At 61.3% G+C, this 12,236-nt stretch overlaps 1 protein-coding gene across 2 annotated transcripts; it reads left to right on the forward strand.

Moving 5' to 3' along the window:
* The first annotated feature begins 1,513 nt into the window (after positions 1–1,513).
* LOC129129199 (ras GTPase-activating protein 4-like) lies at positions 1,514–11,738 on the forward strand. Of its 2 annotated transcripts, XM_077188724.1 has the most exons (20): positions 1,514–1,665; positions 5,905–5,961; positions 6,362–6,475; positions 6,891–6,952; positions 7,062–7,191; positions 7,452–7,533; positions 7,691–7,822; positions 7,902–7,993; positions 8,287–8,410; positions 8,505–8,658; positions 9,212–9,276; positions 9,470–9,582; positions 9,653–9,839; positions 10,012–10,149; positions 10,247–10,561; positions 10,648–10,785; positions 10,870–11,005; positions 11,073–11,193; positions 11,276–11,334; positions 11,571–11,738. In XM_077188724.1, the coding sequence occupies exons 1-20, from the start codon at positions 1,601–1,603 to the stop codon at positions 11,690–11,692; spliced, it is 2,406 nt and encodes an 801-aa protein (XP_077044839.1). In that variant the 5' UTR covers positions 1,514–1,600; the 3' UTR covers positions 11,693–11,738. The 2 variants fall into 2 exon arrangements, with proteins under 2 accessions (XP_077044839.1, XP_077044838.1); XM_077188723.1 differs by lacking the exon at positions 8,505–8,658 and having other exon boundaries at positions 9,212–9,582.
* The last annotated feature ends 498 nt before the right edge of the window (positions 11,739–12,236 follow it).

Here is a 12,236-nt window from a genome sequence, read left to right on the forward strand (position 1 = left end):
TGTGTGAATACACCTGTACACATCATATACCGGGCCAGGTGTGTGTGAATACACCTGTACACATCGTATACCGGGCCAGGTGTGTGTGAATACATCATACACATCATGTACCAGGCCAGGTGTGTGTGAATACACCGTACACATCATGTACAAGGCCAGGTGTGTGTGAATACACCTGTGCACATCGCACACAAACATTACCAGCCCCGTTTCTCCCCGCAGGCGCCACGCCAAGGGCAGCATCACCCTGACCCCCCCGGCCGGTCACAGCGCCCTTCGGGGCTGTGCTTGTGCTGCCCGGGGGGGGTGTTAGCAACCTGCCCCCCCCGCTGCCGGAGCCGCCTCCGTGGAGCCCGGCCAAGGGAAATCGAGCAAATCCAGCGATTAACTCCTGCCGAGAGCAGCGTGGGAGCAGCGGAGCGATGGTTCCATCCGGCAATCGCGGGTCCTCTCCGCCCCACACCCCGTAAATAAAACAATGCTTCACCTGCAAAGGGCTCCGGGGGATGTCACCTGTGTCATCTGCCACCCGTGTGTCTCTGGAGGTGGCACATGCGTCCCCCACCGCTTCTGGGGCTGGGGATGGCACATGGAGAGGCTCGTGGGGTGGTGGCGGGGACGGCACCTTGTCCCCTTGCTGTCCCCTGTGCGGGGGAGGCAGAGGGGCAGCGCGGCAGGAACAGAGCGGTGTGTTCACAGCGTGTTCCCAGCGTGTCCCCGCAGCGTCCCCACAATGTCCCCGCGGCGGAAATGCCAAGGACCCTCTCGGCCGGCACAGCCCTGAGCCCCAGCTGTGGGTGCCGGCCGAGTCCCCGAGCCCGGGTGGGTCTCGCCATGGGGGGGTTCCCCGGCCCTCCGCTGCTCTTTAGGGCGCCAAGCGCCCAGAAATGCCGCCTGTCCTCGGGTGCTCTGCAGTACTTTAAAAACAAACAAAAACCGGGTTAAAAATCAGTAAAATGTTGGAGGCTTGGGGTGCAGAGCAGCACTGCACCCCCCGAGTTCGGGGGTACGGAGGGGTCCGGTGTGGGTTTGGTCCAATCCAGGCGGGCGCTGGGCTGGGCAGGCTGGGGCTGAACTGCCCTGGAGCTGCGGGCGGTGCCGGGGGCTGGCAGGACCGAGGGGGCCGAGAGGACAGCGGGGACACAGCGAGGGGACAGAGCGGGGGCACAGCGGGGATTCAGCGGGTGGACCGAGGGGACAGCGGGGACACAGAGGGGCCTCAGCGGGTACAGCGGGGACAGAGCGGGTACAGAGCGGGGGGACCGAGGGGACACAGCGGGGACAGAGCGGGACCGAGGGGGCCGAGGGGACACAGCGGGGACACACCGGGGGGACCCCGCGGGACCCCGGCAGCGCGGGGAGCCCGGCCCCGCCCACCTGCGCAGGCCACACCCCCTGGCCGACAGCCGATAGCATCACCCAATGGGCGCGGCGGATGCGCCCCAGGCAACGCCCCTTTCCCCGCCCCCGCGCGCTGATTGGTGGCCGCCGGCGCCGGCCCGCACATGGGCGCTGTGCGCGGGGCCGCGGGTTCGAGGCCGCGCTCGGCGCCGTTTGGCTCCGCTCGGCTCCGCTCGGCTCCGCTGCCCGCCCGCCCGCCATGGCCCGGCGCAGCGCCCTCTCCATCCGCATCGTGGAGGGCAGGAACCTGCCCGCCAAGGACATGTGAGTGTCCCCGCGGAGGCCGGGAGAGCTTCGGGGCGGGGGCATCCCCAGGGACTCGCCGCTTTCCCAGGGGGGCAGCGGGGCGTCCCCCCAACAGGTCCCTGATGGGGACACCACCCTCGGGGTGGCCTTGGAGCCTCCTCCCTGCTTCGGGAGCTTGCTCAGAATGGTTTGGGGGCCCCCCAGCCATGCATGAGGTTTAGGGGCTCAGCCCCAGGTGGGTTTAGGATCCCCTTTTGGGGTGTCACCCCTTGGGGTGTTCCCTCCGGGGTGGCTTTGGAGTCGCCCTGCATTGAGGATTCCCCCCAGGGTGGCTTTAGGGTCCCCCTCAGCAGTGTGTTTACTTTGGGGGTTCCCTTCAGGGTGGATTTGGGGTACCCCTCCAGCAGTGCACCTACTTTGGAGGTTCCCCATAGGGTGGCTTTGGAATCCCCCTTGCTTTGGAGGTTCCTCCAGGATGGCTTTGCTGTTTCCTTGCTTTGGGGGTTCCCCCAGTGCGGCTTTGGGTGTTCCCTTCAGGACATTTTTGTGTGCCCCCAGCAGTTCTTGGCGCTTTGGGGGCTCCCTCAGCAGGGCTGTGATTTGGGGACACCCCCCGGGATGGGGTTGAGGTTTCCCCCCGTGCTGTGGGATGCCCCCAGCCGTGTTTTGGGTACCCCAAGCAGCGCTCCCACTTTGGGGGCTCCCCCTGGGGTGCCACGGGGCAGGGCTGTCCCCACCAAGAGGGACCCTCGCAGGGACCCCCGGACGCGCAGCAGGACCCGGTACATCCGTCCCCAAAGGAGCAGGGGCTGCCCCAGGGCTGTGTCCCCATCCCCGGCTCCATCGCACCTGGCTGAGGTCCGGGGGCAGCCCTTGGCTCGGGATTTCCCTCCCAGAAATTCCCGGTGCTCTCTCTCCTCATCGCTCTGGTCCTTATGGGGCGGGATGTGGGGACAGCACCGGGGTGGCCCCAGCCGCCACCAAGGCAGCGGGAAGCTGCTGAGGAGCGCTCGACAGCCGGAAAACCAGCAAAAATCCCTGCAGCCGTCATGGAAAAAGAGGATAAACAAGGAAAGAAACATGACTTTTTTTTTTTTTTTTTTTCTTTTTTTAAATCCCGTGTGTCAGGGCCTGATTTTTAAATCCCTTGGCACAACTCCCCGCCGGAGCTTGACCCAGCACGGGCGGGCTCTGGGTTTTGGGAGGTTCTGGCTTTTGGGAGCGCCTGGAGCGGAGCTTTCCGGACCGGTGCCTTTGGGACGTGGCGCTGGGCTGGGACAGCGGGGAGGGAAACCCGAGCGCGACCTTGGCCGTGGCTGCCCCGGCCCCCTCCCCGCTGCCCCGGGGGATCCGGTTCCCTGCCCTGGCACCGCTCTAGGGATCGCTGCTTTCCTCCGGGGAGTTCCCTCCGCGGGGTGTCCCCAGCTCAGAGCCTGCTGGCAGCAGCCAGGGGTGATGGAGCACCCCCAAATCCCCGGGGGGAACCCCCAGATCCCACAGGATTTGTCTTAGGGAATTACGGGAGCCTCCCCCCAGCTGAGGCTCCCAAATCTTCCCCCTGTCTTTATCCCAGGAAAGCAAGGGAAAGGGTCTGCCTGATTTTTTTGAGTGGCTTTTAATTTTTAAATTTGCTTTATTTAGTATCGAATTTTTATTGTGACGTTTACTTTCTTTTATTTGAATTTCTGCTTTATTATTTATTTATTTTATTGGATTATTTTAATGTTAGGATAATAAATAACGCAAACATTTTTTAATCTTTAATTTATTCAATCTATTCTATTTTTATTTCAGTATTTTCACTTAACTTTTTATTTCATTATTTTTAAAATTATTTTTTATTTCATTTTTGCCCTTTTTCCTTTTTTTTTCACTTATTTGTTATTAATTTCTTCAGTTACTATTCCTTGTTTTATTTTATTTTATTCTTTTATTTTATTCTTTTATTTTATTCTTTTATTTTATTCTTTTATTTTATTCTTTTATTTTATTCTTTTATTTTATTCTTTTATTTTATTCTTTTAATTTTTCTTTTTATTTTTCTTTTAATTTTTCTTTTAATTTTTCTTTTAATTTTTCCTTATTTTTAAAATTTTTTATTCATTTTTTCTTTTATTTTTCTTTTAAAATTTTTTTTCTACTTTAATTCTCTTTGATGTTTATTTCTATTTTTCTTTTATCTTTTTCTTCTATTTTCCTTCAATTCCTCATTCTATTTTTTCTTTCAGTTTTAGTTCTTTTTTTTTTTTTTTTTAATTTATTTATTCTCACCACCCCCCAGGGCAGACCAGCTCTGCTGCCTCCACCAGTTAATTTTTAATTCCATGCCTCCGCGGCTCTGCTGCCGGAGGGGTGGCTGCGGGTTCCTTCCCCCTTCTCCCAGTCCTGTCTGGGCTCATTTCCTCTTTCCAAAGCCCTTCCCCTTTCCAGCTCCTTCCCCGCACGCAGCGCGGTGCCCCAGCCAGCCCCGCACCCACCGCGCCACCAATCCCTCGGTGACATCCCGGGACAGGGATGCTGCGCGGGCGGAGCCTTTGGAGAGGGGATTTCTCCTCACTCGGCACCTCCCGCAGCCCATCCTGTGTTTGGATGCCTGGAACACGCCGTGCCCCGGTGGCTTCCCGGCGCTCTGGATGTCGCCACGGTGGGGACAAGGGTTTGCCGCTGTCACCGCTGTCACCGCGCGTTGCCGGGCGCAGCTGGAGCGGGCAGCAGCTGCTGCCTTTCCGCCTGCCCGCTCCCGGCATCGCCCGTGGTTTGCACAAGGCAGGAAATGTCAGCGAGGGGCTCTGCTGGATGGCATTTCACCCGCGGCTCTCCTTAGAAATCTTCTCCTTAAAAATCCTCTCTTTAAAAACCCTCTCGGCAGGGCTGGCATGGAGCGGGAGCGGCTCTTGGCACCCTGCTGCATTCCAGCCCCGCGGGGCCGCAGGGGTGGAAGCTCCTGGGAGCGGGGATGTTGTTGTGGTACCCGGGATGCACAGCCCGGAGAAATCCCTGCTGCAGTGTTAGGGGGCAGGGAGCCCCACAAAGCCTTTCAGCTCCCTCCAGCCTCTTTGGAACCCCCCAAAACCCCTTTACAGTCCCCTTCAAAGCCCTTTCAGTCCCCTCCAATTCCTTTTGATTCCCCCCAAACCCCTTTCAGTCCCCCAAAACCCCTTTTAGTCCCCCTCAAAACCCTTTCAATCCCCTCCAACCCCTTTGGAATCCCCCAAAACCCTTTTCAGTCCCCCCAAACACTTTCAATCCCCTCCAACCCTTTTTGATTCCCCCAAAACCCCTTTCAGTCCCCCCAAACCCTTTCAGTCCCTTCCAACTCCTTCAGTCCCCCCAAAAACCCTTTGGATTCCAAAGAAAATTCTTTCAGTTTTCCCCAAAGCCCTTTCAATCCCCCCCAGCAGCTGCCTCTCAGCCTCCCTGGATTTGGGATGTGGAAATCACTCGATGCCTGGGGTCCCCCCAGCTGTGCACCCTCCCTTTCCCCAGGACACTGCCTGAAGGTGCCCCTGGAGTTGGTGTTGATGAGTTCTCCATGCTCCAAGCTGCTCTGTGCCAGTGGGATGGGAGCCACAACCTTTCCATGACCTTGGCCACCCCCCAGGTCCTGGCTCCTCTGTCCCTGGCTGGAGTCCCCACCCCTGACTCTGTTTCTGATGAAGCAGGGCAATAAGCTGTAAAACTGTGATTATTTTTTGGCAAGCATGACTCAGGTTGTCCCCAGGGAGGAAGCACGGTCAAAGCATGGTGGTGGCTGCCCTTCACACCCTCTGCATCCCCGGGGGTGTCCCTAGGGCTGTCCCCATCCCTGTGGGAGTGTTGGGGGTCTGGTGACACCCTGAGGCTGGAGGAGGCTGCTGTGGCCTCACTCCTGGTGGGTGAAATTTGGCTGCAGGTGCCTGAAGCTGTTTTGGGGAAAGGGTGGGGTTTGTTTGCTCCTTGCCTTCCTGCGTGGAAGAGGAAAAGCCACTTCTGGCACTGGCAGGACACAGTGGCCGGACATGGTCAGGGAGGAGTGTCCCCGGTCTGGAGGCCAGGCCAGGGTCACCCTGTGCTGGCAGCTGTGGCCAAGTGCCCCTGTGGAAGCCTCTGGCAGCCTCTGCTCCCCAGCCTCACCCTCAGGGCTTGGGCTCTGCAAGGCTCTGTGGGGGCTGCCAGGGCTGGAGGCTTTGGTCACCCACGACCAGGAGAGTCCTGTGGGCTGGGTGGTGGCCAGGCTGTGGCTGGTGGCACTGACAGAGCTGTCCCTTGTCCTTCCAGCACAGGGAGCAGTGACCCCTACTGCATCGTGAAGATCGACGATGAGGCCATCATCAGGTGGGTGGCCCAGCTCCCTGGCTGTCCCTAAAACTGCTGGAGCCCCAAACCTTGCTCCTGGCAGGTGTCTCCATCTGCTGCAGGCACATTATTGTTATGATTATTGTTAAGATCATTATTTATTATTATTTATCATTCATTATTATTATTCCCTGCTTTGGGCTGAGGTGCTCCTGCAGACACAGCAGCATCAACAGCTCATGGCCCCCTCCCCTCTACCTCTGTGTCACAAGACAGGACAAGGACAGGGACAGAGAGTCATATCTGCCCCAGCCAGGTTCCAAACTCTGGGTGCTGCCCCTAGCCATGTGTCCCCAAAAGCTGGGAAGGTCCTAGGGCTAGAGAGTACCCCTGAGAGGGAGCCCTATCCCCCATGTCACCAGTGCCACCTGCCCCACAGGACTGCCACGGTGTGGAAGACACTGTCCCCGTTCTGGGGGGAGGAATATGAGGTGCAGCTCCAGCCTGGCTTCCACAGCATCTCCATCTACGTCATGGATGAGGATGCCCTCAGGTGTGCTGGGGGCTGGGCTTGGGGACTCTGTTGGTGGCTGTGGCTTCCTGCATGCCCTCAGGTGTGCTGGGTGCTGGGCCTGGGGACTCTGTTGGTGGCTGTGGCTCTCTGCATGCCCTCAGGTGTGCTGGGGGCTCTGCCTGGGCGCTCCGTTGGTGGCTTTGGCTCCCTGCATGCTCAGCCTGGTGCTGACACCAGAGAATCCACACCTGGCCATGCTGCCCTGGCCTTTGGGACACAGATGGGTGAAGTTATCTCCCAAGGATATTGTCCAGCTGGCAGCAGAGGGTGGCTGATGTGCTCCATGGGGACAGACACACCATGGTGGCCCCTGTCCAGGATCCCCCAAAGTGGGGGCTGTCCTACCTGGGGACCAATCCCATGCCATGTCCTGCTTCCCACTTTTGTTTTCCAGCCGTGATGACATCATTGGGAAGGTCTGCATCACCCGGGACATGCTGGCAGAGCACCCCAAGGGTAGGGGAGAGGTGGCTGGAGGGTCCCAGGAGGGACCCACCCTTTGGACAGGCTGGTCCTGAGGGGTTCCCCAATGACCCCTTTGTGGGGATTGCCCCTTTTCCCACAGGATACAGCGGCTGGATGAGCCTCAGCGAGGTGGACCCTGATGAGGAGGTGCAGGGGGAGATCCACCTGCGGGTGGAGGTGCTGGGCAGCCAGGGCAGCCGGCGGCTGCGCTGCTCCGTGCTGGAGGCCAGGTGAGAGGGGACACGAGGGTGACAGAGCTGTGTGTGCAGCTAGGACATGCGTGCTGCTCCATGACTCAGTTTCCCTGGTGTATCCGGTCCTTTGGGTGCAGAGCACCCTCCTCATCACCCAGCAGGTGCTGGGGCAGCATCTACCTCATCTGCAGGTTTTTGGGACATATATCTTGAGATTCCCTGAGAGGGGAGGGGGTGTCATGGGTGCATGTAGGTATTTTGGGAGGTTGCTGGTAAATTCCCCCTCTTCTTGGCAGGGATTTGGCCAGGAAGGACCGGAATGGTGCCTCCGACCCCTTTGTCCGCCTGCGCTACAATGGGAAGACACAGGAGAGCACCGTGAGTGCAGCTGCAGCCATGCCCAGCCTGCCAGGGCTGCAGGGGGAATCCACCCACGGGGAAACCCGGAGCCATCCCTGTCCCCCAGCGTCCCCAGCCTGGTGTCCCTGAGGGACAGACCCACCCAGCAAAAGGGACAAAGCTGTTGCCTTTGCAGGTGGTCAAGAAATCCTGTTACCCTCGCTGGAACGAGACCTTCGAGTTCGAGCTGGCCGAGCCTGCTGGGGAGAAGCTCTGTGTGGAGGTGTGGGACTGGGACCTCGTCGGCAGGAACGACTTCCTGGGCAAGGTGAGCCCCAAACCCTTCCAGTGCTGCCAAGGATCCTGCCCAGCTGCACACCCAGCCCTCTCCTGCCTTCCCCTCCCAGGTGGTGTTCAGCGTGCAGGGGCTGGAGGCGACCGGGCAGGAGGAGGGGTGGTTCAGGCTGTGGCCAGACAAATCCAAGCCGATAGAGGATGAGTGAGTTTTGGCACAGGGTGTTGGGGTGGGCTCAGGGTGGTCCCAGTGCCCTCAGGGGCATTAAGGAGGGGGACTTTCCTGGGAGCATCATCACTTTGGAGGGGTAGCCTGGGGTGTTGGGCCACCTCCTGCTGGGTGAAGTATCCATCCATCCATGACCCATGCATCCATCCATCCATCCACCCATCCATCCATCCACCCATCCATCCATCCACCCATCCATCATCCATCTGTATGTCCATCCATCCCTCCATCCATGCCCCCACCCACGCACCCTCCCTGTGCTCCTGCAGGTGCCGGGGCAGCCTGGGCTCGCTGCAGCTGCAGGTGAAGCTTCGGGATGAGACGGTTCTTCCCTCCCACTGCTACCAGCCCCTGGTGCAGCTCCTGTGCCAGGAGGTGAAGTCGGGGCGCCAGGTGAGGGGTCCATGCCCAGCCCTGCTGGAGCACCCACATTTCCCAGCTCTGTGCCTGCCTTGGGCTGCCACGTTATGGTGCCTCTTCCCTCCAGGATGGCCAAGTGCACCTGGTCACCCTCCTGGACGAAACCACCACGGCCGAGTGCCGGCAGGAGGTCGCCATCAACTTGGTCAAACTCTTCCTGGGCCAGGGGCTGGTCAAGGAGTTCCTGGACCTGCTCTTTGAGCTGGAGTTGGCCAAGCCCTGTAAGGCTGGAATGGGAAGTGGACCTGGAGGCTTCCTTATCATCTCCTGGGGCTGCAAAACCTCCAGGGCTTTTCGTGGGGATTTTTTGGGAGTGATGGTTGAGACTCAGCCATCACAATGTGGAATCTGTTGGGCTCATGCCAGCAGTTCATGGGCTGAGGTTGGTGGAGGAGCAGGTGGTCTGAGGTTAGGAAATCCCCATGAGCCCCATGGAAATGGCCAGGGGGGCAGGGCACAGCCTCTGGGAATGACCCCCATGACTGCAGCTGCGGGTGCTGCCCCCGTGGGGTGCCAAGTGACAGGGAAAGGAGAAACCAGAGGAAGTTGTGACACCAAGTGCATGGGGTAGTCTGTTTTTCCCTTTGGGACGGATAACTCTATGGTAAGCAGTTAATGTTTCCTGGGGAGGGAATCCCCAGGAAACATCCCTGGAAACATCCCTGAGGGCTTGGGGATTGACCAAAGAGAGAGAGTTCATGGGATGCTACATGCAGCTGCCCAGGGCTGACCTGTGGCCATCCCCCAGGCCATGGCCCCTCTCCTGTTTTGCAGGTGAGCCCAACACTCTGTTCCGGAGCAACTCTCTGGCCTCGAAGTCCATGGAGTCCTTCCTCAAGGTGCCACACCACCCAAAACCTGCTCTTCCCAGGTCATCCTGCCCCTGGGCTGTTCCAGGGGAAGAACTGGGAGGGCTGCTGTGCCTGTGCCTTCCCCTGGGGGTGGGATGCTGGACAAAACCCACTGGCTGACCCCGGGGTGTCGGTGCCAAATCTGCAGCCCATCCCTGTCCCCTGTGTGGTCCCTCGGCAGGTGACAGGGATGCCATACCTGCACTTTGTCCTGGGCCCCATCATCACCCGCGTGTTCGAGGAGAAGAAATACGTGGAGCTGGACCCCGGCAAGGTGGAGATCAAAGACGTCGGGTAAGGGGCTCGTGGGGTGGCAGGGCAGGGCTGGCCCCAGCGCTGGGGGTGACAGTGGCGGTGCCCGCAGGTGCTCGGGGCTGCACCGGGTGCAGACGGAGGGCGAGGTGATCGAGCAGGGCCGACAGCACCTCCAGTCCTACCTGGGCGAGCTCCTGGACGCCATCGTCAGGTCGGCCCCGGCGTGTCCGCCCCTGATCCGCGCCGCGTTCCGCCAGCTCTTCCAGCGCGTCGGGGAGCGCTTCCCCGAGCACCAGGTGGGGATGGAGCGGGATCAAACAGGGACATCCCCAGGGGACAGCGCTCTCTGGGTGTGGTGCCCCTCTTGGGCAAGCAGCAGCCCCGGCCACCGGTGCATCGCTGTTTGTGGGGCTGTCCCACGCTGGGAGAGACCCTCACGTGTGTTCCGCACCCCCTCGGTGGTCACAGCACGCCAAATTTGTGGCTGTCACCAGCTTCCTGTGCCTGCGCTTCTTCTCGCCGGCCGTGATGACCCCCAAGCTGTTCCAGCTGAGGGCCACACACGCGGACGCTCGGACCAGCCGCACGCTGCTGCTGCTGGCCAAGGTGCGACACCGGGGCTGGGCTTTGGGGTGCCCGGCTGGCTCTCGCTGGGGCCAGCCGGGTGTCCCGGGGGTGACGCTGCCACTGCCGGGGTCCCCAGGCCATCCAGCTGGTCGGGAACATGGAGCCGGCGGCCGGGCGCGCCAAAGAGACGTGGCTGTCGCCGCTGCTGCCCGCCCTGCAGCAGGGCACCGCCCGCATGAGGGACTTCATCACCCGCCTGGTGGGCACGGAGGAGGAGCAGGGCGAGGAGGAGGGTGAGGGGCGGCCCCCGCCGGCCGTGCTGAAGGAGGGGCTGCTCCTTGTGCACAAGACACGGGGCAAGGGGCCGCTGCTCGCTGCTGCCGCCGGCAAGAAGCTCCATTTCTGCCTCACCGGAGAGTCTCTGAGCTTCGGCAAGAGCCCCGGAGCAGAGGTACGGGCGTGCTGGAGGGCCGGGGGGCGGCAGCAGGGTGGCGCTGACCCCCTGTGTCCCCTGTGTGTGTGTGTCTCTTCCATCAGCGTATCGGTGCCATCGCCCTGGGCGACATCCTGGCGGCCGAGAAGGTGGAGGAGAAGAGCTTCGGCAGCTCGCACGTCATGCAGGTGGTCTATCTGGCCTCGGGCGGGCAGCAGGAGACGGCCTACCTGCAGTGCAAGGTGCGGCGGGGACAGCCCGAGCGGTGGGGACAGCCCGGGCGCTGGCACTGCCCGGGGTCGCTCTGAGTGTCCCCAACCCCGCAGTGTGTCAACGAGCTGAACCAGTGGCTGTCAGCCCTGCGCAAGGTGTGCGGCAACAACCCCCGGGTGCTCCGCTCCTACCACCCCGGTGTGTTCCGCGGGGACAAATGGAGCTGCTGCCACCAGCGCGACAGGACAGGTACAGGGAGGTGGCCCCGGGGGCGTGCTGGGGTGTCCCCACGTGCGGTGACACTGCTGTCCCGCAGGGCTGGGATGCGACCGGACCCGGCACGGCGTCACCCTGCAGGACTGGAGTGACCCGCTGGAGCCCGCGGTGGAGGCTCAGCGCCTCTTCCAGCACCTGCAGGGCCTCCGGAACACCCTCAGGTGAGCCCTGCCCCGGGACCCCCACACGGCCCCGGCAGCCTCTTCCCCTCCTGCCACGGGCCCGGCCCTCTCCTCTCCCCAGGGACAAATACTGGGAGCTGCTGGAGCCGGAGCACGCCCAGAACGGACCCCGCGGTGAAGGTGGGTGCGGGTTTGGGGTCCTGCTGGGGATGGGAGCTGTCCCCAGGGGTCACAGGGGGCTGTGGTGGCTGGGGTGACCCCAGGGGAGCTGTGGTGGTAGGGATGACCCCAGGGCAGCTGTGGTGGTTGGGGTGATCCCAGGGACTGTGGTGATTCGAGGTGACCCCAGGGGAACTGTGGTGGCGGGGGTGGCCCCAGGGCGCTGCGGGCTGTCACTGTCGCTCCGTGTCCCGCAGACGCTGCCCTGCCTGAGGGGCTGAGCCGGCTGCTGGCGGTGCTGGCGGAGCTGGAGCGCTGCCACGGGCGGGCGCAGCCCCCGCGGTCCCCGGCCCCGGCGCTGCTGCAGCTGCAGACGTGAGGGCCCAGCCGCGGGAGCCCTGGCAATAAAGGCACTTTGTACCCACCCTCAGCCTGTCCGTGTGTCTGCTGGCCGTGGGGACGGGCCGGGCACTGCCCAGAGCCCTGCTGGTGGCACTGGTGCAGTTACACTGGGGACAGCTCTCAGGGGCCTACTGGTGCCATTTCGGGTGGCATCACTGGCGGCCAGCACTGATGACAGCACTGAGGGCTCTCTTGGTGGTGCTGCTGATGGTGGCACTGCTGCCATTGCTTGATGTCCCTGCTGTGCCATTTCTGATGGCCCTGCTGCTGCTGGTTCTGTTGGTGCCATCACTGGTGGCTCTCCTGGTGGCCTGTTGCTGGCAATGGTGGCATCCCTGGACTCTCTGCCCATGGTCCCAGCTGGTCAGCGCGGTGGTGTCTCCAGCGGGGACACGGCTGATGTTGTCGCTGGTGTGTGTTCTCCTCCCGGCCCCGCCGCTGGCCGCAGCGGTGGCTCTGAGGCGGGAGCCGCCCGTGTCTGTGCCGCTGTCCCCGGTGCCGCTGCCGCCGTTGCCCTCAGC

This window comes from Agelaius phoeniceus, chromosome 20 (genome assembly GCF_051311805.1).
Source record: "Agelaius phoeniceus isolate bAgePho1 chromosome 20, bAgePho1.hap1, whole genome shotgun sequence".
NCBI classification, from domain to species: domain Eukaryota; kingdom Metazoa; phylum Chordata; class Aves; order Passeriformes; family Icteridae; genus Agelaius; species Agelaius phoeniceus.

Excerpts from the sequence above, each read along its gene's own strand:
- LOC129129199 (XM_077188723.1), top strand. The coding sequence starts at position 1,601 with ATGGCCCGGCGCAGCGCCCTCTCCATCCGCATCGTGGAGGGCAGGAAC. Across the intron at positions 9,840-10,011 it reads AGCGCTTCCCCGAGCACCAG|CACGCCAAATTTGTGGCTGT; the intron begins GTGGGGATGGAG and ends CGGTGGTCACAG. Across the intron at positions 10,150-10,246 it reads CGCTGCTGCTGCTGGCCAAG|GCCATCCAGCTGGTCGGGAA; the intron begins GTGCGACACCGG and ends CGGGGTCCCCAG.